This window comes from Patiria miniata, unplaced genomic scaffold (genome assembly GCF_015706575.1).
Source record: "Patiria miniata isolate m_02_andy unplaced genomic scaffold, ASM1570657v1 HiC_scaffold_1, whole genome shotgun sequence".
Lineage (NCBI taxonomy): Eukaryota > Metazoa > Echinodermata > Asteroidea > Valvatida > Asterinidae > Patiria > Patiria miniata.
The window spans coordinates 3934949-3960326 of NW_024037047.1; the positions used below are offsets into that span (position 1 = coordinate 3934949).

General features: G+C 40.5%; 2 protein-coding genes across 2 annotated transcripts; both read left to right on the plus strand.

The window, feature by feature from the left end:
* Positions 1–421: 421 nt before the first annotated feature.
* Positions 422–9296, plus strand: LOC119740996. Its single transcript, XM_038216587.1, has 6 exons — positions 422–857; positions 2592–2990; positions 4174–4554; positions 5584–5805; positions 6610–6678; positions 7280–9296. The coding sequence occupies exons 2-6, from the start codon at positions 2612–2614 to the stop codon at positions 8134–8136; spliced, it is 1908 nt and encodes a 635-aa protein (XP_038072515.1). The 5' UTR covers positions 422–857; positions 2592–2611; the 3' UTR covers positions 8137–9296.
* A 1833-nt stretch (positions 9297–11129) lies between these two features.
* LOC119728318 (tyrosine kinase receptor Cad96Ca-like) lies at positions 11130–25085 on the plus strand. The gene is made up of 13 exons (XM_038200550.1): positions 11130–11169; positions 12764–12829; positions 14477–14755; positions 15620–15973; positions 17200–17381; positions 18106–18298; positions 18747–18860; positions 19730–19902; positions 22308–22430; positions 22926–23037; positions 23260–23356; positions 24163–24262; positions 25046–25085. The coding sequence occupies exons 1-13, from the start codon at positions 11130–11132 to the stop codon at positions 25082–25084; spliced, it is 1872 nt and encodes a 623-aa protein (XP_038056478.1). The 3' UTR covers position 25085.
* Positions 25086–25378: the final 293 nt, after the last annotated feature.

A 25378-nucleotide genomic window follows, 5' to 3' on the forward strand; every position in this document is an offset into this window, starting at 1 on the left:
ACACAAAGATTGTGTCCGACTTTAAGGCTTTAAATACTAACAGTTTCGTGTAGGCTATGCCTTTAATTTGAAATTCGTTTTTTATTTTTAATGTAGACGTATTGTGCGCAAGTCTTTTGTTTTGTTTTATTTGGTGTTTTGTTGTGTATATCCTGATAGCCTTAGCCTAACGTTGTTACTGTTGGGATGTTCTAACATATAGGAAAGGACAGGGGTAGGCCCCTTATGTTTTCAGGAATTATTCTTAAAACAATCAAATGTCCCTCACAGATTACAATAATTTAGTGGGCCTTATTCGAAGTTCCATTTGCAATTTATTGTCCATACAAATCAACAAATCAGTCCACAATGAGTATTTTTATTGTTTTGTTTTTTTTCATTCAGTTATCAAGCGACACAGATTCCACCTTCGATGTACGTGCATCTACGGTAGAGGTTAAGGGTTAAGTTCTGAAATCATCCAAGGATGTATTTCGATGTTCTTTAGATAAACAATTTTTATTGACATAATTGCCGTTCGCTGACCTTTGGTTACATTGCAGTCTCTGAACGGCCAGGTACGTACTGGTGCATGCGGATCCATTTTGCAGTGCACCGCCCCAGCTTAAACTAATATGGATATACCACCTGCGATAATTTTATCCCTGCGCTGCATACGGCATACTTTTTTTCTTCATTTGGAGAAGGAACTATAAGAAGTTCCATTATGACATGGAAGGCGTTCCATACATTTAATGTCCACTGTGTTTTTCCGGAAAGTACAATCTCCCCCAGTGAGCAACAGTTCCCGGAAGCACCGCATTGGCGAATACATGTACAAGTACATGTGCTTCACTGTATTGGCTTTTACTAAAGAGGTAAGGTATACATCAACGTTTTACATTAATTCCGTGGGTTTTTCTTTCAGTGCTATCACTGTACACTCACGAAGGCCCCCTTCAATGGCGAAAGCATTGTGCAAGCTATTGTATAAAACAGCCGCCCAGTGACTGTATTTGAACAATAACTGGCACAATATTTCCGACATTGAAAGGGGTCTCCCATTAGTGTACGTAGGCTAGGAGTAGGACTACATCGCTAGCTTGTTCTATACATAAGTATATGCATACAAAACCGCTTGTATTTGACTGGCTACAGTTTGTTCCCCAACTAGTGCCTGGAAGTCAAATTAAGACATTTATTGATTGTCATTCATTTATTTATGAATGAGAATGATATGCCTATAGATTCTATCCAACTCTTTGAAACAAATAAAACGTACCCTTTTGATTAGGCCTAGTACATTGTATTATACTATTACTGCTTATGTCACGGTATTTGTAAAGTTTGTTGACCATATCGTATTATTATTGATTATAGTAAGTTGTGTTCCCTGTGCTATTTTCCAGCTTCATTTTTAAAATTAGATTCTAATGGCTTCTAGAAATGATTAATTATGTTTGAGCATTGTTCCCACACAAAAATAAGTATCGATAATAATTTACGTTTGGGCCGAGAGCCAGTTTGCTCAAGCTTGAGTAACTCCAGCTCTAATGCTTATCGCATCTAATGCGGTAATCATTAGAGCTGGAGTTACTCAAGCTAGTTTGCTCACGAAGTAGATCTGTTGGTGCTCAAAACTAAACAAAACCCTTGTTTTTTTTCCCAGACGTTTTTTTTTTTGCAGACGTCCAAAAATGGCAAAAAGAAATTTAAATTGAACACTTGGGCCTAATGGAAAACAAAATCGATCTGTTGCAGTGCACATAAAACGCAATTTTAATTAAAAGCAATGTACACGCGAGGTTGGCCTATGTCAGGGTTGTGATAATCATTGTGTCCCAGTCACCTTTAATATACTCGAGCAACAACCATTACTCATCTTAGTTCCCACGTTTAAAGGGAATATACAACATTTGCAAACATCGAAAAATAAAACTACCAAGATTTTACAAAATGCCTTACTAGGATGTTGGTAAATGACAGTCTAAAGCATCCTGTAAAATTATGGCACCAGGTGTGAAGTCATTTTCAAGAAAAATGTATTTTTGTATACATTTCCAACGGTGGTCGGCCGACCACCGTTGGAAAAACCTAACTATTTTTCAACTACTGCTCCAAGTTTACCCTTTTTTTTCAGTCTAAATTGTGTTTGCTATTTGTTACATGTTCATTAACGGGTGCAGAGCAGCTAGACTGGTTCCCTTACCTAACAATTTTCTGGCATCTATAAATTGATCCATTTTTATCTTTAGTGGAGTCAGGGAACCAGACTACTTGAACCTTTTTGTTTTTCTTGGTTTTTCCAGCATTTTCGAACACAACATTTCAAACATATCAGTGTAACAATATTTGATCTATTATACTAACCCCTCAAATAGTTCATTTCTGAAAATTACAGCAAAAGCCAATGATGTACATTCCCTTTAATGGATTCCCAATATGGCGGATGTGCAGACCCCATATACCAAACCACATGGGAGCCGAAACCAATTACGGATGGGCATAGTTCAGAGGGCATAGTACATTCAGCAACTCATACGAATCATGCAAAACGAAAGTTTGGATTGCGATGCCAATAATATTATTGTTTTCGATCTTCAACATTGTAGGTAAACATCCTCCAGTAACCATGTGGCTCTTGCGAATATCTTGTCTGGCATACTTTGTGACAACCTGCCTGACACAAAACACCGAAGCACAAAATGTGTACATTCCTGCTGGAAGCCCAGTGCTTAGCATCCCTTGCGTGAGTCTGAAACCAGACGAAACAGTTGGCATTCTGTACTGGTACAAGGGAGAAAGCTTCGAGGAGGCTTTGGATACCGTTCTCATACGGTATGACAGCAGTGGTGATGTAAACTCCACGGCAAATGAGAAGTATCAGTTACTTCCATCTTTTAACTTGGGGATCTTGGACGTAGAGGCGACCGATACGGGAAAGTATTGGTGCCGAGTGGTGGCGCTGAACACTGGTGAACAACAGGAGGGTTCGGTCATTGTGACTGTAGGTAGGTGTGCATTTTTTTGTAGGGGGGGGGTGCATTGTGGGGGGGGGGGTGGTTGGGTGGGGGGGCGTAGGCAGGTGGGGGCGTAGGCAGATCCAATTGTCGGATGCCAACAAGGGCCATCCCACATTAAGGTTTTTGGTGGTGGTAATTAAACCGGGAGTGAAAGATGTTTTTTAATCGATGTTACTTGCCCTCTTTCCATCTACGGATTGTTGAAATAGTAATACTGATAAAATAATAAAGATAAACTGGGATTGAGCGCCTCAAAGCCTCAAAATAAGGTCCACTCAACCCCCATCTTTTTGTTCGATTTTGCAACGGCCGGATGGCCTTTTCCCCGAAAATTTAGTTCTGGATCCGCCTTTGGGGAGGGGGCTGGACCCGAAAGACTTTAGCCAAACATCTGACTGGCAACTTCTGATGAACAAAAATAGTACCCTAAACTGGGACTGTCGGGTTCAGGTCAACGAGGCAAGCTATTCTTAAAACGTCAATAACAAGTCTATGACCAGTAAATCACAAATCAGATCGCGTCAAGTCACAAGTCGGGTTAAAAGGGAATGCATTCGTTTGTTTTCATTAGCATAGCTTGCCACTTGACCTGGAACTGGGCGACTTTTGATGACTCGTGACAGAATGTGACGACTTGCAATGACCTCATTAAACTCTATACACGGCTAGCTCTCGAGGTGCCATTCAAGCTGTTAAAATCTTGACTAATCAATAACCGAAAATGGCATCATCTTACCTGTCAAGTTGTTGACATGTTTGTTTTTGTAGCTTCCGGGGTGGGTGGCATTAGGGTTGATATCGAGGTGTTTTTTTTTGGCAAACCACTTCATGTCAAACTGCGTCAAGATAATTAATATAGCCTATTGGGTTGAGGGCTGATCAGCTTCGACTTCGATAGCCCTTTCCCATTTCGTTGACAAATATTTTGTTCATAGACAAAGGGGGGCACCAGCATGCTATAGGTGGCACCATGGGCAAACCCGGGGGGGGGGGGGGGAGGTTGCCTCTGCCCCAAATCCCCCCCCCACCCCTGCTACGCCACTAGAGGGCAAAACCCTATATTGAAATTGCCGACACAATGATCTACGAATTTCAGTCTCGGTGAACGGTGTTTTCTGGTCGATTTTATTTCTTTATTAAACGTAATCAGAATATTTTTGTTTCCAATTAGTGAGCTCAGCGAGTCTTGCCGAACCTGTGGTGTCCCCATGCAGCAATTCAGACGATGATATATGCAATGTCGTCGAGTCGCGACGTCTGGTAGTCGATTGTTCAGTAACAAATGCCTCCCCGAGACCAACCCTGACCTGGTCGTTCATTGGTTGCTCTGGCGGCAACAATCAGTCCCAGCAGTGGTTTTTGTCCAATAAACAGTCGTATTACAACGAGGACACCCTAAGCTATAACGTGAGCCAGGGGATCTATCTGGGCAGGCTGAAACTTGAAAAAGACGACACTTGCTCGTTCGAATGTGAGACAACAGGTGTTGTGGTAAACAATGGATCATCAACGATTGCCAACGGATCAGCGAGTGTAACCGTCGTTGTCACAGGTACGTACATTTTTAATGTTCCAGTCAAAGGGCCCATGTAATGCATTTTTTATGCAATCCTTGAAAAGTGCACCTTTTGTCTCCCATTAAACCTTATTTTCAATTTTCGTTTTGCCATTTCCAAGGGTCTTTTGGTGCCTTTTTTGGTTTTTATGCTAATGCAAGTTGCCATATGCATGAGCGAATGTGTGATGTCATTTCAGGCAGAAACCTTCATGTTACAGCTATTTCAGCTCAAAATTTTACCAGACGTTTTGACATTTTGCTGTTGTAAATTTCCTTTTCTTTGGTGATTTGTTGTGTCAGTTCATGGCAGTTAGCCAATGAGCATTCTTTTCTCACAAATGTTTTCAATGAGCAGAGTTTTCGGTTCTTATTTGAACAGAAAACCCCTAAACTGAACATTGTTTTACTGAAATGACATCACAACAACAGCGCCATCAGTTGTCCGGAAAAACATGGATTGTTTTTAAATGTTTAAAGAAGTGCACTTTTGAATAAAATTAACCACAAAGGGATGTCAAGTAGTTTTCATACATTTAAAGAGGAGTAGAAAGTTACACAAAATGTGTTGCTAAGCAAAGGTCATTTCAGGGACACTCTAAGGATGACATGTCACAAGGTCAGCAAAGTGTGACCTTATGCTGACCTACCCGGGGACGCTCTTTCGATGTCCTTTTCTCGGCCATAATCTATAACATCAGATGATCTCGAAATCAGCAACAAAATTGCTTTTGATGACAATCATGCATGGAGCCTTAATTGATTGAATGAAGTGGTCATTTGATTATCCGTTACTATCTCTAAACTTCAGAGGTTGACTGAGGTTGTACAGTAGAATGTCAAATGGTTGACAACAACTAATTAGTCACACTTATGAAGGTAATTAAAAATATCATAAAATTGCCATTGAAAAAAATAAAGAATGACATGTCTTCACCTGTTTTGGAACTCGGAGCCTGAGGTCAAAAAGGTATAACCAAGATCTAACAAATCTGTCACTTATGCCCGTCACTATTAATGCCACAGGAAAGGATAAAACCGACAATGACAATGGCCCAGACGACACAAATGACGGTGGTGGTGCCACACCGACCAAGGGACCGAATCTGGCTCTGACAGCTGTCATCATTGTCCTCGCCTTTATTTCTTTGGTGTGTTTAATTGGCATTGTGTACCTCATATCCAGAGTGTGGTTCACTCGAGGAAGAACCAAAGTGGATGAAGAAATTGAGATGAGAAAAACTAAAGGTTAGTACGGATGTAGCAACACAACAGAACACCCTGTGGAGACATTTCTTTGTTCTCGTGTACTAAAGTTTTCGAGTTTGGAAGTACAGTTTCAAAATGCTCTTATTTTAACCAGAATTAATTTCCTGGGCTGAAATTCGGACTTGATATCCCTTTTCTAAAATTCTGCCATTTTCGACACATCAACATAACTTGGAAATCCTACCTTTTGAGTAAAGTCCATATATATTTTTCTTGAAAGCCTTGTGGAGACGTACTCATCTATAGAAATTGCCCTGTGGAGACGTATACAATCTTTTGGTCCCTATTGTGTGCATGTCTCCAGGGGGCACGGTGTATCAGATCATTCCTCCAAGCTCTTGCACCATTTCGTAACACTGGCCCGTTCTAACTGTTTTATCTTGTAGGTTTAAATATCCATCCACCGTGCCTCCTATGTGGTCTTCCCCTTCTTCAGTTGCTGTTTCTTGCATGCTAGCCTCTTAACCTCCTCGTCAATCTGTTGTTATTCAATTTAGCTGTACATTTTTAAAAAGTACCGGGTCAGATATGACCTGATAAACTTTTTTGGGTTAAAGATACACCTTTTCGGGGTCAAATGGACAAACATCCAGAAAATTGTCATTGTGACCCATAAGGATGTAATTCTGACCCTGAAAAGTATCAGGTCAAATAATTTATGGTCAAATCTGTTCTTGACTTTGAAGAGTGCATGGCTCGCCCACCTCCACTTGATCTTTCCTATTTCGTACAGTGTACAGTGTTCAGGCTGATTTATGTATTTCTTTGATTCGCATTTAACAGATAATCAAGATGAGAAGATGTGTCTTCTAAACGCCGAGACCGACAAAGGAAGGACCCAAGACATAACAGGTACTAAACATAACTGCATTCGAAGCAATTACCCAGTTTTTTGCATAGGCAGATTTCCACCTTTAATCCACCACTTTGTTATCTGGCGAAAATTGAACACATTGGGGCATAGGGGAAATTGTGCCTTTGATGAAACAAGCGTGACATGGCACACAGTCAGAGTATGGCATGTGAAAGATATTTGGCTATAGCGCCATTATCGCAGATTAGTCCGTTGAAAAAAAATGAAATATATTTCGGCAGAATAAGGAGCACTTTTCAAAACGTTCAAAATGGCTGCCATTGCTTGTCATTCTACCTTCTCGTGGGTTCGAATCCAGCCTGTGTTGTTCGGCTTCAAGCATGATATTCTGGACCAAGAGGATTCGTGACAACTAGTAGGGGCCTGAGCTGAACCACCAAACAGATCGAGCCTAATGACTAAGTGATAAAAAAGTCTGCACTTTGGAAACGGTGGTTGGGGAATCAGACCGTATTTGAAGAATTTCTGACCGTGTGCAATTTGAGCTTTGTGTAAATATGATCTGCTTTCTTCTCATCTGTTGTCTTTAAGTTCACGAGATTAATATTCAGTCTCCTTCTGGAAACTTTTTTTTTTCAGGTGAGATGACCCGCTGGCAATATAAGGGCAAGCTGTCTAAGAAACAGAAGGGATCGGGAGACGCCTTGCAGGGGGTGACAGGTGTTTTACCCTCGGCAGGCGGAGGCCTGGTGGTAGCCACTCAGAGCGGTCTACAATGCTTCTCAGCAAACTTTACCTCTATCTCAATGAAAGAGGACTCGGACCTGTCTCAGGACAACATCATCAGCATTGCAAGCCATCCTAATACCCACTCGTTCATTGTCGGTCTGGAGACAGGCGGATTGGTCTTCGTCAACGTCTTGACCGGTAAAACCAAGTCGATTTTCCCAAACGAGGTTGACCCCGACTCCCAATTTAATACCTCAGAGATCGCAGTGGACGACCTGGGCGTTATCTTCGCCGGTCAGAGGAACGACCGGACCGTCTTTATGTTGGAGACCTGCACCACTTACATCAAGAAGTTCAGAGTCGAAATCAACATCTCGACCCTCACGGCGTACGGCTCCAAGCATGTCTTTGTCAGCAACGGAAAGGACACCATCCAGAAGTACCACTTCAAGAGAAGCAAGAGTGGTTACGACATGATGAAGTTCAAGAATAAGATCAGTGTGAACCCCATTGGGAGTTTTGGTATCAAGCAGATAACTGTACACGCGGGACTTTTGTACGCCGTGAATGGCTACGACACAGGCTGTAGAATACTACAGTACGATGTGGAGACCTTTGACCTCTTGCAGACTTTCTGTTCCAGTCTCTGCGATCTGCAGGGGCTGTGCTTCTTTGGGGAGTTCAAAGTGGCCCTTTACGAAACACACTCGGTGAAAATATACGAAAAGAGCGAGTCGGACAAACTGGACAACTATGTTCTGGTGTGATGTGAGTTAATCCACTAAATTGTCCAACGCCGTGGCTCCGTACACTGTAAAAAAAAGTTGGGTGAAACACTGTTGGCAATGTTATTTGCCCAACAGTGGTATGAAGTTTAATCCCCATCGACAAACTACATTAAGAAGGGTTTGCCCAAACACACTTGGCACTATACTTCAATTTTTAAACCACCAAGGAATATGGGTGTGTACCTGTGCAGTGAACAGATTACTCAATCTTGAACTGCTGCAGAAAACTGATCTCATGGCCTGATGAAGAGGGATATATTGTGAAGCCCTTTTTTTATGAGATTTTTTTAATTGCAATGTAAATCAGTCAGGTTCCGAAACAAGGAAACCTCTTTCAACATCTTCCCATGCACAGGCATACACCTTTGACTCGGGCCAGCTGATTTCCTCGTTCGTCATTTCACACTTTTACAATAAAGGAAAAATGGAAAACACAGTAAGCTTAAAATTCCCCACTGTTATTGTTGATTGCAAGTTGTAAACCTGTATGGATTTCTCATGCCCCGGGCTTGATGTTTCTATCAATGTAAAATATTTCTGGAATATGTACATATGTAAAAACTGACCAAAATGAACAGGTGGATTGGATGTGTTTATATACGGAGCCAGAAATCATCAGTGGAATTCATTGTTTCGTTACACAGATATGAAAATGAAATACAATGAATACGTGCATTGTGGGACTCTGGACAAATCATTTTTAACAACAAATAAATCAAAACATGTTTCAGTGTCAATTGAGAAAAATCCAGATTTACTACTGCCAATAATCGTGCCACAGGCAGATGAATTAGCCTGAAAAACAGAAATGAAACGGCAATAATATGTTTGTTATAGGATGAAATATCGATATGAAATTGAAAGCAACAACGTTTTAGTCATTTTCAATGCAATGGTTTCACTCTACTTCGGCTTAAACTTACGTGATTATTTTACCCAGTGTTTGATTTTTAAGCACTTATTTCAAATATTGCATTTAAATGAATGAAATTGTCTAAAGAATTGATTGGTAGTGTTTGAAAATTAGGGAATTGTAAAACTTGTAAATATCTTCAGGTCCTAATTATGGTGCTTGCCATTGCAATATGTCCCCTTCCCCCTCCGATAAATAAAAAGATTTTGAAATTTAGGATTTTTCACATTCATAATTTTTGACTGAAATTTACATTTCTTTATTACTGTGCCTCAACTAATAAGACACACGGCTGGAATTTAATGGAATTGATAAATGTATGATGTCTCTTACTTTAATTAGGCTTCAAACAATCAGACTTTAATTATAGATCACTGTTGTACTTGTCTTTGTGCCAGTCTGACAAAGAAGCAGGTAAGTGTATAAAATACTGTGTGGCTCCGATGCATGTCATTTTATTGTTAAATTGTATAAACAAACGTTTATTGTGAAAAAAAAACTTGTTAATTTAAAATGTTTGCCCAGCATGAAAACTAAATACATGTACCTCAAAAACCTCAGGAATACTGATTATTTCATTTGACATAATACTGGTAAGAGAGTGCTGATGTTCCAGTAGATTGATTTAAAATTAGCTGTCATAGCAAGGCGTTCAGTCCTCATCACAAGAGAGAATATACTGACCAAGCAGTTTGGATGCTAATTTGAAATTCAATGACATCATTTTACAGGGTGTGTAAAAAAAACCCGAAACCCAAATGTCGGAACTATTGTTTTATTGACAATCTGCATGTAGCACTTTCAAAATCTAGGACATAAAAACCAATTTCATAAGCTTTCTGTTAGTACAATAATCATTCAAACCACTCGTGTACTTTTAAGTTACGAAATTTTAAACACAACCAAATTTCTGTTCTCACGGATCACAAAAAAACAAGGTGTGCGCTCTTTCAGCAAAACGAAAACAATTCACACATATCCCTGTGATTTACATTCGTTTTGCTGAAAGAACACTGAACTTTTTTTGTGTGATCCGTGGACAAAACCTTAAAACAGTGGTTGTGTTTAAAATTCTGAAACTTAAAAAGTACATGAGTGGTTTGAATGATTCTTGTACTAAAAGAAAGCTTATGAATTGGGCTTTCATATCCTAGATTTTGAAAGTGCTACATGCAGAACTTCACTAAAAACATTTGGGTTTTGTAATATTTTTACTCATATTGTAGACTAAAAAAAAAAAAAGTTCTTTCAGAACAAAGCAGAGTGCATTTGTTAGAAATCTACTACTACACTTTGCCTACATCGCATTTATTCACAGAAAAAAGTGAATAATTTGACTCATCAAATTAAAAAGAAAACGAGTCATTCTGTCCGTGTAGTGACACACTTTGAGCCCTAGTGTGTCACTACACGGACAAAATGACTCATTTGTTACGATAATGAGTCAAAATACTCACTTTGGGTTTTCTGTGTTGGTACCTGGCAGCTAATCTGTATTGTGCTCTTTGTAACTTAGCCGGTTGTAGACTCGTGAAGAGAGCCGGGCAGTGCTATCGTATATGATTACCCATACCGGCAGTGAATGGCCTAAATCCAGCTATTGCTTAGACCAGATGCATGAATGAACTAGTGATCTAGTACCAGCGTTATTGGTCGTTTTTTTGCCACTTCCTGTATGTCAAACATTATTACCTATATGTTGTAATCAACCTCTGGATGATAATTAATCATTTATCTTTGTTTATTTTCTGAAATATATTGGAGCTTTGCGAGTCATTTGATTACAAACCGTTGACGTTTGCTACCAAGAAATTGGCCTTGTTTATATTGGCGTGAATTCGTTTCCTTGTAACTTCAGAAAGTGAAATGAGCAATTTCAACCTCAATGTTATCGAAACAGATAGGCTTACATTAAAAAGAGGTGACGCTCTGTGTCAGTGTCTTCTGTGCAGTGAAAATGTGCATTAGAACTGGCTTGAAATTCAGTTGCATTGCATTTCACGGAGATACAACTCAGTAGATTGTGTCTTCGTGCTGTTGAAGCCACACAGTCCTCAACATGGCTTCGAATACAATCTGGTTTACATTCTTGATATTGGGTGAGTGTCAGAGTATATTGTTGATATTCTCGTATTGTCTTTTGCAACCCTGCAGTTATAGAGGACGGGGTTGCAATTTTATTTTTATTCGTTGACTTATGTTTTAAAAACTAGTAAAATGGGGCCACAAATAATATATGGAATGCTAAATTACCAATGATAAATACATGTTATGGGGTGGGGTCGCAATTTTATTTTTTATTCTTTGCCTTATGTATTAAAAACTAGTAAAATGGGGCCATAACTAATAAATGAAATGCTATTTTTTTTCAAAATGTATTCGTGTATTGCCTTAGCATTTAGGAGAACTCTACCCATACTTCAAAGTTTTCCGGGGGTCAGGGGGGGGGGGGGCGTGCATTTGGCACGCCTTAACATCAACCCCCTCTTTGTATCAACAACCCCTCCCCCCCCCCCCCCCCCGTTTCCGGAAAGCTAAATCCGCCCCTGTCCTGGTAGGAATAGTGCTTTTTGATATATGTAGGCCTATATGAGACAGATTAGAACTTGATAGCATATAATGCAAGCGGCCTGATATGACCACTTTACGAGATTACTTTCTTTCTATAGGCCTTTACCTTTTTTTTTGTTTCTTTTCTTTTTTTCTTTTTTTTTTCATTTCTGGGTTGGCGTTGACAATAAGTTCGTAGGGCTATGTGTGACCTCAGTCTATGTCATAGATTGAGTTAGAATTATCCAGAAAGCCAATCCAAAACATAATAACTCTCACTGATTGTTAGTTGCTTTCAGAAAATCAATTACAACGTAATGGATAAATGGAATTTATATAAATAAGTTTCTATGCCGACTGAAATGTGTGATTTGTTGGTAATTTGTTTTCATCATGTCCATGCAAATTTGTAAGTTAACCTGGGCCTATAATATTGCACCAACACTGAGAAGAAAAACATAATTCGTGGAAAGACGGCGAAGGAGGGAAAACCCCAAGGAAGTTAGTGGAAAGCAGAAATAGCATGTTTTTCCCATTAGGGAAATTGGGACAGGAAATGTGAACGTAACCTAAATATAACTTAAGATGTCTAGTTTTGTTTTCTCCTTTTCCTCTTCTCTTTTTTTCATTCAGAAATTTTAAACTAATAACAATAATCCCCACAGTGTATCGGTAGCGGTAACCAGTATATTTTGTATTAAACTGACTTCTTATCAGGCCAAATAAACAAAAACAAGTTAGCGTTCCCGCCCACTTCCTTTTTGGAGGCCGCCGCCTTTTTTTACCGAAAAAAAATATATGAATTGTACAGAGTGTCACTTTGGCCTTTTTGTCTGTTGCATCTAGCCCATATAAAGATGATATTTCATTTCCAGAGTCGAAGTGGTAGCCATTTAAAAAAAATAAAAGCTGGCGGCCATCTTGAAAAGTAGCCCAGTGTGGCGGCCATTTTACAGGGAAACAAAAAGGCCTCCTCCTTCCTTTTTTTTCGAAAAGGCAGGACACTAAACATTTTTTTTTTACTTTTTGTATTTTGCTATGACAGCTTGGAAATAAAAAAGAAAGTGTGCAGGAGTGGCCATCAAACAAGACTGACAAAAATTAGAAACTGATTATATGAATTTGTTGTTTTGTTTTGGACAGGTTTGTTCTTGCCCCAGTGTCATCTGTTGGGCAGAAAAGGCAAATCCGGAGGACGCAACTCGAAAGGTAAGCGAACCAGAAACAAACGAATGGGTCCTACCGTGGTATACCGTGGTATACTTTGCTTGCCATTCTATAGCCTTTATAAAATATGTGACCATCCCACCAACCGACCGATTGACTGGTTAAAGGGTCCATGAAATTAATTTAATAATGGAACATATTTGTAGCAAATCCATGAAATGTATATAAGCTAGGAGACGCCCCTCTTTTAGGTAATAAAACATTCCAAATTGCCCCTTTTTTTGTTAATGTTTAGAATGTTTCATGCTTCTCCTGAACTGATGGCTATGTTGCTTGATGTCTGTCACTTTAGGAATTACACTCTTCAGATTAGGATTTTTCTCTTCAAAATATTGTGAACCCTAAATTCAGCTAATTGAAAACGTGTGCATGAAGTTTTCTCATTGTACATACACTGAAGCAACAACGAACCATTGAATGCAGAAAATAATCACAGCTTACCCCTAAAATTCTGGAAACTTGAAGTTCCTTTCTTGCAGAAGCGTAAATCCGTTGTGGGGGTGGGGGGGGGGTATGTATAGCCCCTTTTGACCGGGGGTGTGTGGGCCATTGGATCATATCCTCCCCCACTTTTTCGTGTTGAGAAACAAAAAGGCGTAATTTTCGAACTTTCTAACAAGCAAAATGTACTTAATAGTACTGAAAAAGGGAAAATAAGTACAACAGCTTTAAATGCGCCGTTTTGATGTAAGGTTAAAAATCTGTATCATGAACGGCGCCCCTTAGTGTCATGTGGTGTCCCCGCTTTTCGAATTTTCAAGGCCGGGAAATTGTGTGGTTTTAGTCATCACCCATCCCCTCCCCCCCCCCCCCCCCCCAGTCCCCGGCACAGATTTACGCCACTGCCTCCGTGAATGACATCACAGGTTTGCTCATGAATACAATTTACATTTGCATAAAAAAAATAAAAAATGCTCAAAACGCGTTTAAATGGCAAAAGGTAAAGGGGATGAACCTGTGTTCACGGGAACGGATTGCCCACCTCTCTTTCGAAGCGATTGGACCAGACTCGAGTCCATGACATTCTGCAATGGGGGATTTCCACATCTCTACAGCGAGTCTGTTACCCTCCTCAAGGGCACAACACGCATGGCCACGGCGGGGCTCGAATCCACAATCTCACTATCATGAATCCTATGCTCTACTGCTGGACCACACGTGCCCCTTAAATGGCAACGTGAAGATTTAAAAATAAAGTTAAATGTAACACAAAAGTACATTTCAAGGGATACATTGATGACAGCCGGGCAGTGCTATCTTATAGGATTATCCGGTAATGTCACAAAATTGGCCTAAAGCCAGTCCATTATTTATGGGCCAGATGCATGAAAAGATTTCCAGTGAATATTCAATCGTGCATAAAGTGGGTGGAGTACTCGCTCCAGCGTTATGTTTCCTAACGACAAGAGTGAAAAGAGCTGTATTGGACTAGGACACCAAAAGTTAATAATATGAACCCAATAAAAGCCTTTCTGAAGTAGCTTTTTGGTTTACTTTAATTGATCAATATCAAACACAAGTAATTCTTACTCTAATTCTATGCATGCTTCTTAATAATGCTCTTAAGGCCCCCACCCACCCCCCCCCAAAAAAAATTCGCCTCTATTTTTAATTTTCATTCCATTCAAGGCTCTTGCGAGTTGCACCTTACCAGGAATGTATCAGCCCTGGTAGAGGGGATACCCGTTCAATTCACCTGTTCTAGTGGGCGATATTGTAAGCTCGGTGAACTCATACGTTTGTTCCTCAACGGCAGCCGGCCTATCGATGAACCAATAGGCAACGCCTCGTCAAGCAATCTGAGCTTTGTTCCTGACAGAAGCCACTCAGGGCTGCTGCTGGAGTGCCGAATGCATCTTGACAATGTAATACTTCCATTGATAAAGAACATCACATTGAATGTAACATGTGAGTATGATGGCTGTTCATTGAGTGGTAGGCCTACGACAGAAGCGTTTGCCAGATTTTGAGACTGCGCCATTAAACAAAATATTTATGCAAAACGATATGACACCAATGAAATCCGTGTTGAACAAGATGTGCGAATACAATGTATTGTGAACAGTATGCAGATGCCGAGGTTCGATTCCCGACCCTAAAATAATGTCTCATTGGTTTACTGTTCGTTTAATTCTGATGCACCCCCACACAAGACCCATTACAAAGTTAATACAACGATGTCATTTTGTTACTGCATCTTGTTAGTTGATATAATTTGGCTGTACCCCCCCCCCTAGTCTGAGTATCACCCGTTATCCACGGAGCCAAGTCTTCTGTATAACGTCTGATATGTGAAGAAAAAAAACATGCAGATATATGCAAGCCGTGCACCAGCCAAACGGAGTCGGCTTTACTTAAATCGTGACGTTATTTCATTCCCAAATCAGGACCAATGTTTTGATTGGTCAATTTGAATGCAGTGTTTGTAATACAACAACAGCCCGCTGCGTGCGTGTCGCGTATTGCAGTGCGTGTCCATTTGCTGATTCTAGCGGGGTTATTCTTATTCAAATCTAGACGCAACAAAGGTGAATGACCATAGAGTGCGCCCGCTGATTGGTCAAAATCTAGAGGTCAAGGTGTGGCTGTCTTGACTGATTAATCAGCGGATCTGTTCATATGTAATAGACCGTGGCGAAAGCCACGGTCTATAATAGACTACCCCCTCCCGGCAGTCTATGGTATTCTTTGCGTTCGAGTACATTAGCACATTCTGACCGTTTGTTTGTGGCTTTAGGTTTGTTTTGTTTCACTTTTCCCTTTTGTTTTAAGTTCCACCTAAACGAGTCGCTGTGAGTGGCAGCTCAATGAACTGCAACCAAACCTGCCGAGCAGAACTCACTTCATGGCAAAGCTACGAGTTCAAATGTCAATCAGTTGACTCTAATCCACCCTGCACATTCAACTGGACACTCGAAGATCCCGCTGGACGCGCCCCCGCTATTACTCCTGAAAATGCGATCTCGGTGGTGAGCAAAACTCTTGATGCGGGATGGGACGCGACCAGCAGTGTCAGGCTGGAGGCTCTGCTGGACTACCACCGCAGAATCCTGCGCTGTAGCGTGTTGCATCCAAACAACCTGACCGTCTTCAGAGAGATCAGTTTGGAGCTGCGTGTAAATACAGGTAACCTATCAGTGATGTATCCTGCGACATTTTTACTGGGTCCGAGGGCCAGGCTATTGTCCTCTTTGTACACTCACCTGTCTCACCGGCTGACCGACTGAGTTACTGTCCCCTATTGTACACCTCGTATAGTTGTCACTGACACCAAGCAAGGTCGGATCCAGGGGGGCAAGTGATGTAGTAAAGGCAGGCATTGCGAAGACCGCCATCTTTTCCTTAAAAAAAATGGTTAAAGTGGACAGAAATTGCCTTAGATTGCACCACAGAGCATCTAGAATCCAGAAAAATAACCCCTCGCCGTAAATTTGTGTACCCCACTTTTTGGGCGACCATTTTTTTTGCCTCCCCCCCCCCTATTTTTTTCTGGATCCGCCCTTGACACCACGCAGTAACATCGAAGTGCACATACATGTAAGTGCTACTTCTTGAAAACCGCTAAATGGCAAGTTTTGGTTTCACGAAGTATAACACTCCAGTGTGGGCGCACATCGGACACTGGCACGAACGATTTTCGTTTTCATAAAAAATTGTTAGGCCTACAACACTTTTACGGAAAAAACTATTTGGATAAAAACGTTTTAAAACGTTTGACAGGAATGTGATTATTCCATATTCTTGTAGGATTGCAGAAAAAATTAATAAAAAAGCCTTTAATCTGGTGAAATACAAATGAGTGTTACTTCGTGAAAACGAAATATACCGATTCCGTGCACATTGTACATGAGTGTTACTTCGTAAAAACGAATTTCACTCTTTTCTGTAAAATACGCGCGCGTGGTGCGAACTCAAGTTCACTTGAGTGTTATTTTGTGGTGTCGCTGACAATATTACACCACTGAATGGGCTGGATCCAGTCTATTATGCAGAAACATCCATGAAAAGATTAAAGTGAATAACCATTCTGAATCAATTAACTACAATTGCGTGCACTCTTGAACCAGCTTAAATAGGTTTGCATTGTCTTGTTTTAGAGGACGAGAAAATTGTGAGCATTCTCATCATAGTGTTGCATCCCGATTCATGCATTTTCATTTTGCTATTTTGCATTTTTTAAAATTTCTTCAAGCATTGTCAAAAAGTTCTAAGCAGTATAGGAGGGAATGTGACAATGATGGCCAGAGCATGCTGGCTAGAACTTCGAGTGAACACATTTGGTTGTTTTTAAAACCTGTGGTTCTAAAAGTGTTTACCTTTTACTCTGGAAGTTGTTTTTGTCTCTACTCCAGTGGGCATCGCCACTATAATCATCGTCGGCTGCAGCCTCGTACTGTTAGTAGCTCTCTGCATCCTGGCATATGCAGCATATATAGCAGCTATGTACATACACTTCGTGATTGCGCGTAAGAGGAAGAAGAAACGTACAATTACACCTCCCGAACCAGACCAATCATCGGCTGTTCAGGGAGAGGTAGGTCTTCATCCGGCCAGAAAGTTTTGAGGATATCATGTTTTTGAACTACAGCCCAGCTTATTCATAAGATGCAGACTCGTCTATCCTATTCCATCCAGTCCCCAACCCGTCCCAACCGAATCCAAGATATCCCAACCGTACCAGCCTCACCCATCAACTTAACCCAACCCTTAGCCTCTCAATCAATTGCATGCAAATTAAACCTAACCCAAACCAACCCATTCCATCCCAACCAATCCCCTTCCATCCAAACCCAACCCTAACCATGGGCGTCGCGAGGGGGGGGCAAAGGGGCACCTGCCCCCCCCCCCCCGGAAAAGCAAAAAAAAAAAAAAGCAAAAAAAAAAAAGAAAAGAAAAGGAGGCGCGAAGACATAGTGGTGTAAATTTTATGGGTTGGGGGGAGGTAAAATGTCCCTGCCCCCTCTAAAACTGATAAATCGAGAATGTGTTGAGAAATATAGGAATTTTTTTGCAAAAAAAAAATTTACCCCCCCCCCAGACAAAATCCTGGCGACGCCCATGACCCTAACACAATCTAGCAAACTTCACCCAACCCAATTCAAAATGCCAAATTAAACCATGAATTCCATAAACTGTAGCCAGCAGCCCATCCCACCCCATCTTATCCAACGCAGTAAACCAAGCCAACCCCAATCCATCCTGACCCTAACCAACCAAACCAAAACCAAACAGTAATGTCGGTCATGTTCATCTCTCAGAATGACTCGCCAGTTGAGATCGAAGACAGCCTCCCCGAGCACAATGCCCCAAACGCTCGACGATTTGAACGAGACCGCATCACTTTTCTCCACAAACTTGGCGAAGGTGCATTCGGCGTGGTTTACAAGGGGCTAGCGGATGGCATCATACAGGAGGGCAAGCAAGAAACAGTGGCTGTCAAAATGCTGAAAGGTTGGTTGAAGCATAGAAAAGCCGCACTAACCTTTACATTATCATTTGCGAACTTGGATAAAAACTATACCCATCATCCTCTACTGCCCGAAATGTGATACTGAAAAACTTATTCTGAGAAATATCTATCGTTTTAAGTTTATTTCTCAGCGGAGGCAGGGGGCCGGGCCCTCGGCCTCTCTGACGAGCAACTGCCCCCCCCCCCCCATCGGCAGAGACCATAAGAGTAAATATATATTTGTTTTTTCTTGTGATGTGCCCCCTAGTTTGTACTATGCCCCCCCCCCCCAATGCCCGGAGCTAGCGACGGTGCTGACCAGCTGGCAGTCGAACCCGAATAGGCCTTCTAATAAGCACTACATTTCCAAACTGCATGGTATAGGGCCTAATAAGCGTGCTTATATCGTTTTCTCAAATTGACTTTTCACCCCCCCCCGCCCTACTTTAGCTAGGGAACCCAGGTCAGGCGAAGTAAGTGATTTCATGAAGGAAGTGGACATCTGCCGAACTTTGGAGAAACACCCGTTTGTCATAATGACCCTTGGGTGCTGCGTGGAGCAGGGTAAGAACAAATTTTGCACCTTTAAAAAAATGGCAATGTAGTGGCATCATGCACGGTAAAGCGAAGATCGTATGCGTACGGATACTCCGACCATGGCATGTTGAGAAGTAGACTAGCTAGCTGGGTCCCCCCCCCCAAATATGGAGACCGGTAGCTAGTTCCCAGTGACCATTGGTTGAATCACCTCTGCGCGTGGCAGTATGGGTTTGTATGTTTTTTTTGCCAAAAAAATGATGTTTACTGCTTTGCGCAAGGATGACAGTTGAACACATGGCTATCAAAAAAGTTGGCTGTAAAAGCAAAATCGCCAGAGACCTTACGAGAGCAACCTTTCAAGCGCGCATGTCAACTCTATTGGTTTCAAATACTGAAAAGTAGTACCCCTCTTTTGATAGCTGCCCGGGACACTTTCTAATTCAGTGAAAATCAAAGCACATTAAAATTCAAGAAGACTTCCGTTCTTTACCCGCGTGGAGTACTATATGTTAAAGTGTGTTCGGCGGATTTGTTTGTTCACTCGGTTAAACTTGTTTCACTCACAGCTTTTTGAAATTTCAGCTTTGACTTCAAGAAGATGTGAAAGTTCGGTTGAAATGTTGCGTTTCAGAATGTTCTTGATTGGAGCCGATGCAATGTATAGCCACGAGGCATTAACCCTAACCTTCGCCCAAATCCTCCAAATTATTTTATGTAAAATGGAGGATTTTTGTTCAGGATTGGGGCTCTATGGCAAGAATGTGTGGCTGATTTTGATGGATGCACAGAGATAGTTGGAGGATTCTGCAGGCTTAAGGTTACATCCTATAAACAAAGGCCTAGGGAGTTACGGTTAAGTCCTCGTTGAAGTATTTTACGGTGCTTATTTTTAGAGCCCTACTGTCTGATTTTCGAGTATGCGCCAAACGGAAACCTGGCGAATTTTCTGAAGGAGAAGAAGCGAGAATGGAGGCAAAAATCTCATGTCGCACCAATCAGCTCCAATCAGATCATCAAGTTCGCCTGTCAGATTGCCAGCGGCATGCATTATCTGTCGTCCATGAAGGTGAGTTTGTCTCTGCATTCAATAGGGAACGTTGAACAAAAGAGGCCAATAGGGTCCCCAACTCCGAAAGATCCTCGATTTGGCGATGTGTACTGAACATATGGGTGGTCTTCATAAAAAGTTGATGTACAAACAAAACAGGGACAGTAGGGGTCCCCAATTGCAGGCAAATACACACTATGGAATACTTGTAGGCCTATGTACTCCCGATATACGAGTAGTGTTTTGGGGATGAGGACTTACTGACGTAGAGGGCGGTATACCATTTAAGCAGCACCGTAGATACAGGATGTACTGCAACAATTTAAGCCCCTTTGGAAACAGTTTAAAATCAACAAAGTTCAGGGCCAAATAACATGCAAGCAGACATCATTGGGGTTTCTCAAACAAAAAATAAATTACTGCCTTGTCCTTAGTATTTTCATTTCTTTTCGAGGTTTGGTGGTTAGCCAATTGCATTTTGAAATATTTACACAAAAACAAACTCACCTCCCGAAAAGTGATACTTCCCAAGCCTGCATGAAGCCAGTTTATAAATGGCATCCCTCCACTTTCACAGGCAAAATAATGGGACCCATTTTTCAACCGTAATTCTCATCAAGTCTGCCCTCAGACTTGGAGGTTGATCCTCCGCTAAATTTACACAATCCCACTTTTTTTTTAAACCAACCGACTCCTTTTTTCAAGAAAAGTTGATGGGGAACTTTTCATGCAAATGAGCTCGCGAAGAAATTCTCACTTCAGTTGGCTTTTGTTTTTACTGTCCGCCATCTTTGTTGCCCATACACGAGCGAATAGTATTTGTTTTCTTCAAAATCTTAACATTTCAGTGATCAGTATAGTACGGGGAATAAAGATGGTGGAAATGCTGCTCGCTAGCTTCAAATCTATAGGCCAATAAGCGTTTAACAATAGAAGCCAGTCCAGTTGTAGAAGTCAGTGAGCGTAACCTCATAGTACTCCATTTTAAGCCTCCTTCCAGTAGGCCTACTTCAAAACTTTCGCGAGCTCTGTCCATATAGCTGGAACCCCATGTTAAATTACTTAATCTAAAATGAAAAGCAATGTCAAACTTTTGAGACGTTGATGGCAGCAAACATACATTTTTGCAATGTTTACGTTATATTGAGTATGCGCGCTTTAGATTAAACATGATGTAAACAATATTCAAAAGGACCGGTGTGTTTGCTGCCACCAACGTCTCAAAAGTCTCCCATTACCAGCAACCCCTGAAAATGGAATAACCAGCCCACCCCTACAGCGTGCACCAATGGAACGTTCCAATTATGTTTACACTCCAATGTGCATAATGTTCCCCCTGTACAGTTATAAATATTTGACCTTTGATTCTTGCATACAATATCGATATTATAGGCTAAAGACCCATTATTTGCATGCAGGAACCTGTACATGTACATGTACAGGTTTCTGTTTTTATGTATAGGCCTATGGGCCTGTAACTCCTGCTGCCATGACTGTTTTTTCCCCCGATTTCTTTTTACCGCTTGTTGGTAAATCTACAGTAAACTTAAACTTAATGTTGTGAAACATTCTAATTCAGCATTTAAACGTGAACACAGGTCCGCCCAAGCATTGTGTCCATCTATAATTGTAAAAATATTGGGCAAATGATTCGTTGGGTAAAATATAAACAACGCGATATGTATAGGCAATGTTTTCCCATAGTTGAACGTGTTAACTATTCGCACATCGTTGGGCATTTATTTGCCCAATATTTTTTTACAGTGTACAAAATGAATTTGTTTTATAAAATCCTAAAGGCCCAATGCAATGTATTTTGTTAACGCAATCCTTGAAAATGCACCTGTGAGTACGTCCATTATTTTAACCTATTTTCGATTTTCGTTTTGCGATTTTAAAGGGCATATTCTGATGCCTTTCTGGTTTTTATGCTAATGCGAATTTCCAAATTCATGAGCAAATTGTGATGTCATTTCAGGCAGAGATCTCTTTGTTACAGCTATTTCAGCACAAAAAAAATACCAGAATTTTGGATGTTTTGCTGTTGAAAATTCTTTTCTTTGGTGATTCATTGATGTATCAGTACATGACAGTAAGCCAAATGAGCAACCCTTTTTTCACACATGTTTTCAATGAGCAAGTTTTGGGTTCTCCATTTGAACAGAAAACCCCTAAACTGAACAGAGTCTTCCTGAAATAACATCGCAGCAACATCGCTCTTAGTTGTCTGCGGAAAAGCATGGGCAATTTTATATGTTTTAAAAAAAGTGCACTGTTAAAGAAAATAATAAAAAAAGGATGTCAAGTAGTTTTCATACATTGAAGAGGAGTAAAAAGTTGCACAAAGTGTGTTCCTAAGAAAAGGTCATTTCATGGGACACTTTAAATGCCAAGCTTCATGACCTACTGTTTATTTCTATCAGATCGTTCACAGGGATTTGGCCGCTCGCAACATCCTCCTAGGCGAAGATCTGATATGTAAAGTTTCAGATTTCGGCTTCTCTCGTGATGTCATAGCCGAGGATTTTTACAAGATGTCCTCATCTGTGAGTCATTAATAAAAACAAAAATTCGGGGGAAAACATCTGGTCTATTTCCAAATTTCCAAGTTGAATGCACTGAAATGTAATGAAATATGCCCGCATTAAATTAGCAACAAGGCAGTACTGAAAACTTCGAATGTGAAGGAATATGAAATTGTTCACTCACAGACAGACAGCCGATTGAAGGATTTTATGAATATTTGCCAAAGGAATCGGTTTTTTTCTCACTCTCATCTTTGTATTGTTTGCTGGTCCCAGAGTGCCAGCCTATTGTTTTGACTGACTCACAGACTCACCGACTGACTATTTCGTGTCAGCCGGGCAGTACTATCTTATAGGATTACATAAGGATGTCTATGAATGGGCTTAATATGTCTGATTGCGTAGACCACGAAGAAAACTTTCAGAGAAGACCCATTCTGAATCAAGTAGATAGAATTGTGTGTACTCAAGGAACAGGTTAATTAACTGTGCTTCCTTCATTTCTGTTTGGGACAGGGAGCTGTTCCCCTTCGATGGATGGCTCTCGAATCGATCGTCGACAATATCTACACTAGCAAGTCCGATGTCTGGTCCTACGGAATCTTGCTATGGGAGATGGTTACAATGGGTGAATATCTAATATTTGCTTTGAAAATAAGTGTTCTCCCAGGGCCTCCATCAGACAGAGATCCCTCCTTTTCCCAACAGCTTGCCGACTGGTTCTGTCATCAGCATCTATCTCCGGATGTTTCCTTTAATTTACATAATATTTGCATGTCATTATAGTAATTTATGTAAAACTTTGAAACTATCTATACACAAATATATGATCATTTTTATCTTGCTACAGGGGTCCATCCTTACCCTGGAATCGAGGTCTCAGATATAATTGATGCCTTACAAAATGGCAGACGTTTGCCGAAACCCTCTCACTGTGGGGATAAACTGTGAGTGGAATCAGTATACCTTCACTGTTATATTGGTGCTTAGCTCTTATAAACACTTTTCTTGTACCCCCATTTTTAACATGTTTAGTCTGAAACATGTTTTGCACAGGATGAAAGCCTGAAATTGTCATTTATATAAATTATAAAAAGTTAAAGGTATATTTTTGTGTTTGTTTATCGTAGACAGATCATAATGAAAGTGTGATCAAAGTGTGCATAAAGCCTGTCAGTTTGTGTTCAATCCAATAAGTCATTTTTATGCACTTTTACAATTGACACCTGATGATACTAATAGGCTTTCGTGCATGCCTAAGCATGTCCAAACATCCATAAATCTAAACATGTTGTAGATTTCAACATTTTTAAAAAGTTGGCACATAAAAGTGGTCAGCAAATGTGTTTAAACTCTCAACACTGTTTTTACAGTAAAATGAAGAATGTTACAATGTTTGTCGTATTTCAACCGAATTATGGAAAGAAACGACATGAAATTCGCTATCTTTATGCTCATTTCAAAACTGAAACCTTATCCTCGCCTTCTTTCGTAAATGTATTGCTCATTAAAAAAAACAAATCCAATAGAGGGTGGTTTACTGTCGTAAACAAGAATTTAATAGAGGTTGGTTTACTGTCATATCCAAGAATTTATTATCAGTGTGTCTAGGCATCTTAATAATGAAAACGCACGTACATGTAACTATTAATGGGGAAAATGTCCAGAGATGTTAAAAAAGAGGTCTCATGATTGATAGTTATGTTTAGTTGAAGTTCTATATTTTGGTTATGTTTTTTTTTTTTGTTCAAAGTTACACTATCATGAAGGAGTGCTGGCACCCCACGCCAACGTCACGCCCCAACTTCGATAGTATACTAAACAACGTTGATCCCATGTCCAAGAATCCATCGGTAGGAAAACATTCGCAACATACCTCATGATCAACTATTTTTTAAATTTGTTTTGTATTTTTTTTGTTGGGGAGGGGGGGGGGGGCGGTGAGGGGCTCGGGGCAATGAGGACCTAAGAATAAGGGGACCAGGGTTCGACCGTTTTGAGGATATTAAAGTGGATCTGATAATGGATCATGTTGTAGCCGAGTCAATCGTCATGTCCGGTCAAACGTTTATCAAAAATTACCTACAACATTCGAGTCAAATAGCAAGTAACAGAGATGCATAAACAACAATACATTTTGGCACATTTTATTTGCAAAACTAGTGACTTGACTTGGGACTGTACAACTTGTGATGGACATGTGATGGACTCGACCTACTCTTACACTGAGTCGGCACCGTTTGTGTTTATGCAGATATCTTTCTTTCCTCTTTTTTTTTTTTTAAGTGAAACCAGTGGCTGCAAATTACCCTTATTTTGTTTATATGTTCAGGTTTATGCAATTCTGAGATAAAAAAAATAGGCATAAGCAGACGCATTTCGATTTTAATGTCAATCAACATAGTTTTCATTTTGAACTGATGTGCAGAAGCTGTGCAGTTTTCCTTTATTTACTCAAAAGGGGTGTTCAGATCACTTATAAGGGGTGTTCTTTAGAGTAGGAGATATTTATCAGACAAAATTGTACCATATTTTAACTTAACTTAACTTAACTTAAACATGCTGTACGATTTTAAGCCAATATATGTTTAGCCACAATTAAAAGTAATATAACTAGGCTTTTTTGTCATTCACAGAAATATCTCCAGATGTCAAAGTTCACAGAAGAGTATTAAGGTCAGAGGGCAATGAATCTGTCTTCCCATTCAAGCATGCCTGTGAACTTATACAGCCTTCACCGTGGCCCAAAATAATGGAAACATTTTCTGAACTAACTGTATCGGGAAAAGTAGAACAGCGTAAGGGGTCTCGCATGTTAATACTACTAGAGTAAATAATGGTATTTTACCGACCGGGTTCAACGAGTTCACCTTCGCCTAGCGAGCTGGCCTGTGTGAGCTAGACAATACGCACTGGTACGGTGTACCGTTGGCGAATTCGTCGGTGGTTTCAGGATAAAACTTCACTCG

What these genes read in the sequence shown, in the direction of transcription:
- LOC119740996 (XM_038216587.1), top strand. Translation starts at nt 2,612, where the DNA reads ATGTGGCTCTTGCGAATATCTTGTCTGGCATACTTTGTGACAACCTGC. An exon ending in TTCGGTCATTGTGACTGTAG is followed by an intron (nt 2,991 to 4,173) that starts GTAGGTGTGCAT and finishes GTTTCCAATTAG; the next exon opens with TGAGCTCAGCGAGTCTTGCC. An exon ending in TGTAACCGTCGTTGTCACAG is followed by an intron (nt 4,555 to 5,583) that starts GTACGTACATTT and finishes TTAATGCCACAG; the next exon opens with GAAAGGATAAAACCGACAAT.
- LOC119728318 (XM_038200550.1), top strand. Translation starts at nt 11,130, where the DNA reads ATGGCTTCGAATACAATCTGGTTTACATTCTTGATATTGG. An exon ending in CATCACATTGAATGTAACAT is followed by an intron (nt 14,756 to 15,619) that starts GTGAGTATGATG and finishes TTTTGTTTTAAG; the next exon opens with TTCCACCTAAACGAGTCGCT. An exon ending in ATTATCTGTCGTCCATGAAG is followed by an intron (nt 19,903 to 22,307) that starts GTGAGTTTGTCT and finishes TATTTCTATCAG; the next exon opens with ATCGTTCACAGGGATTTGGC.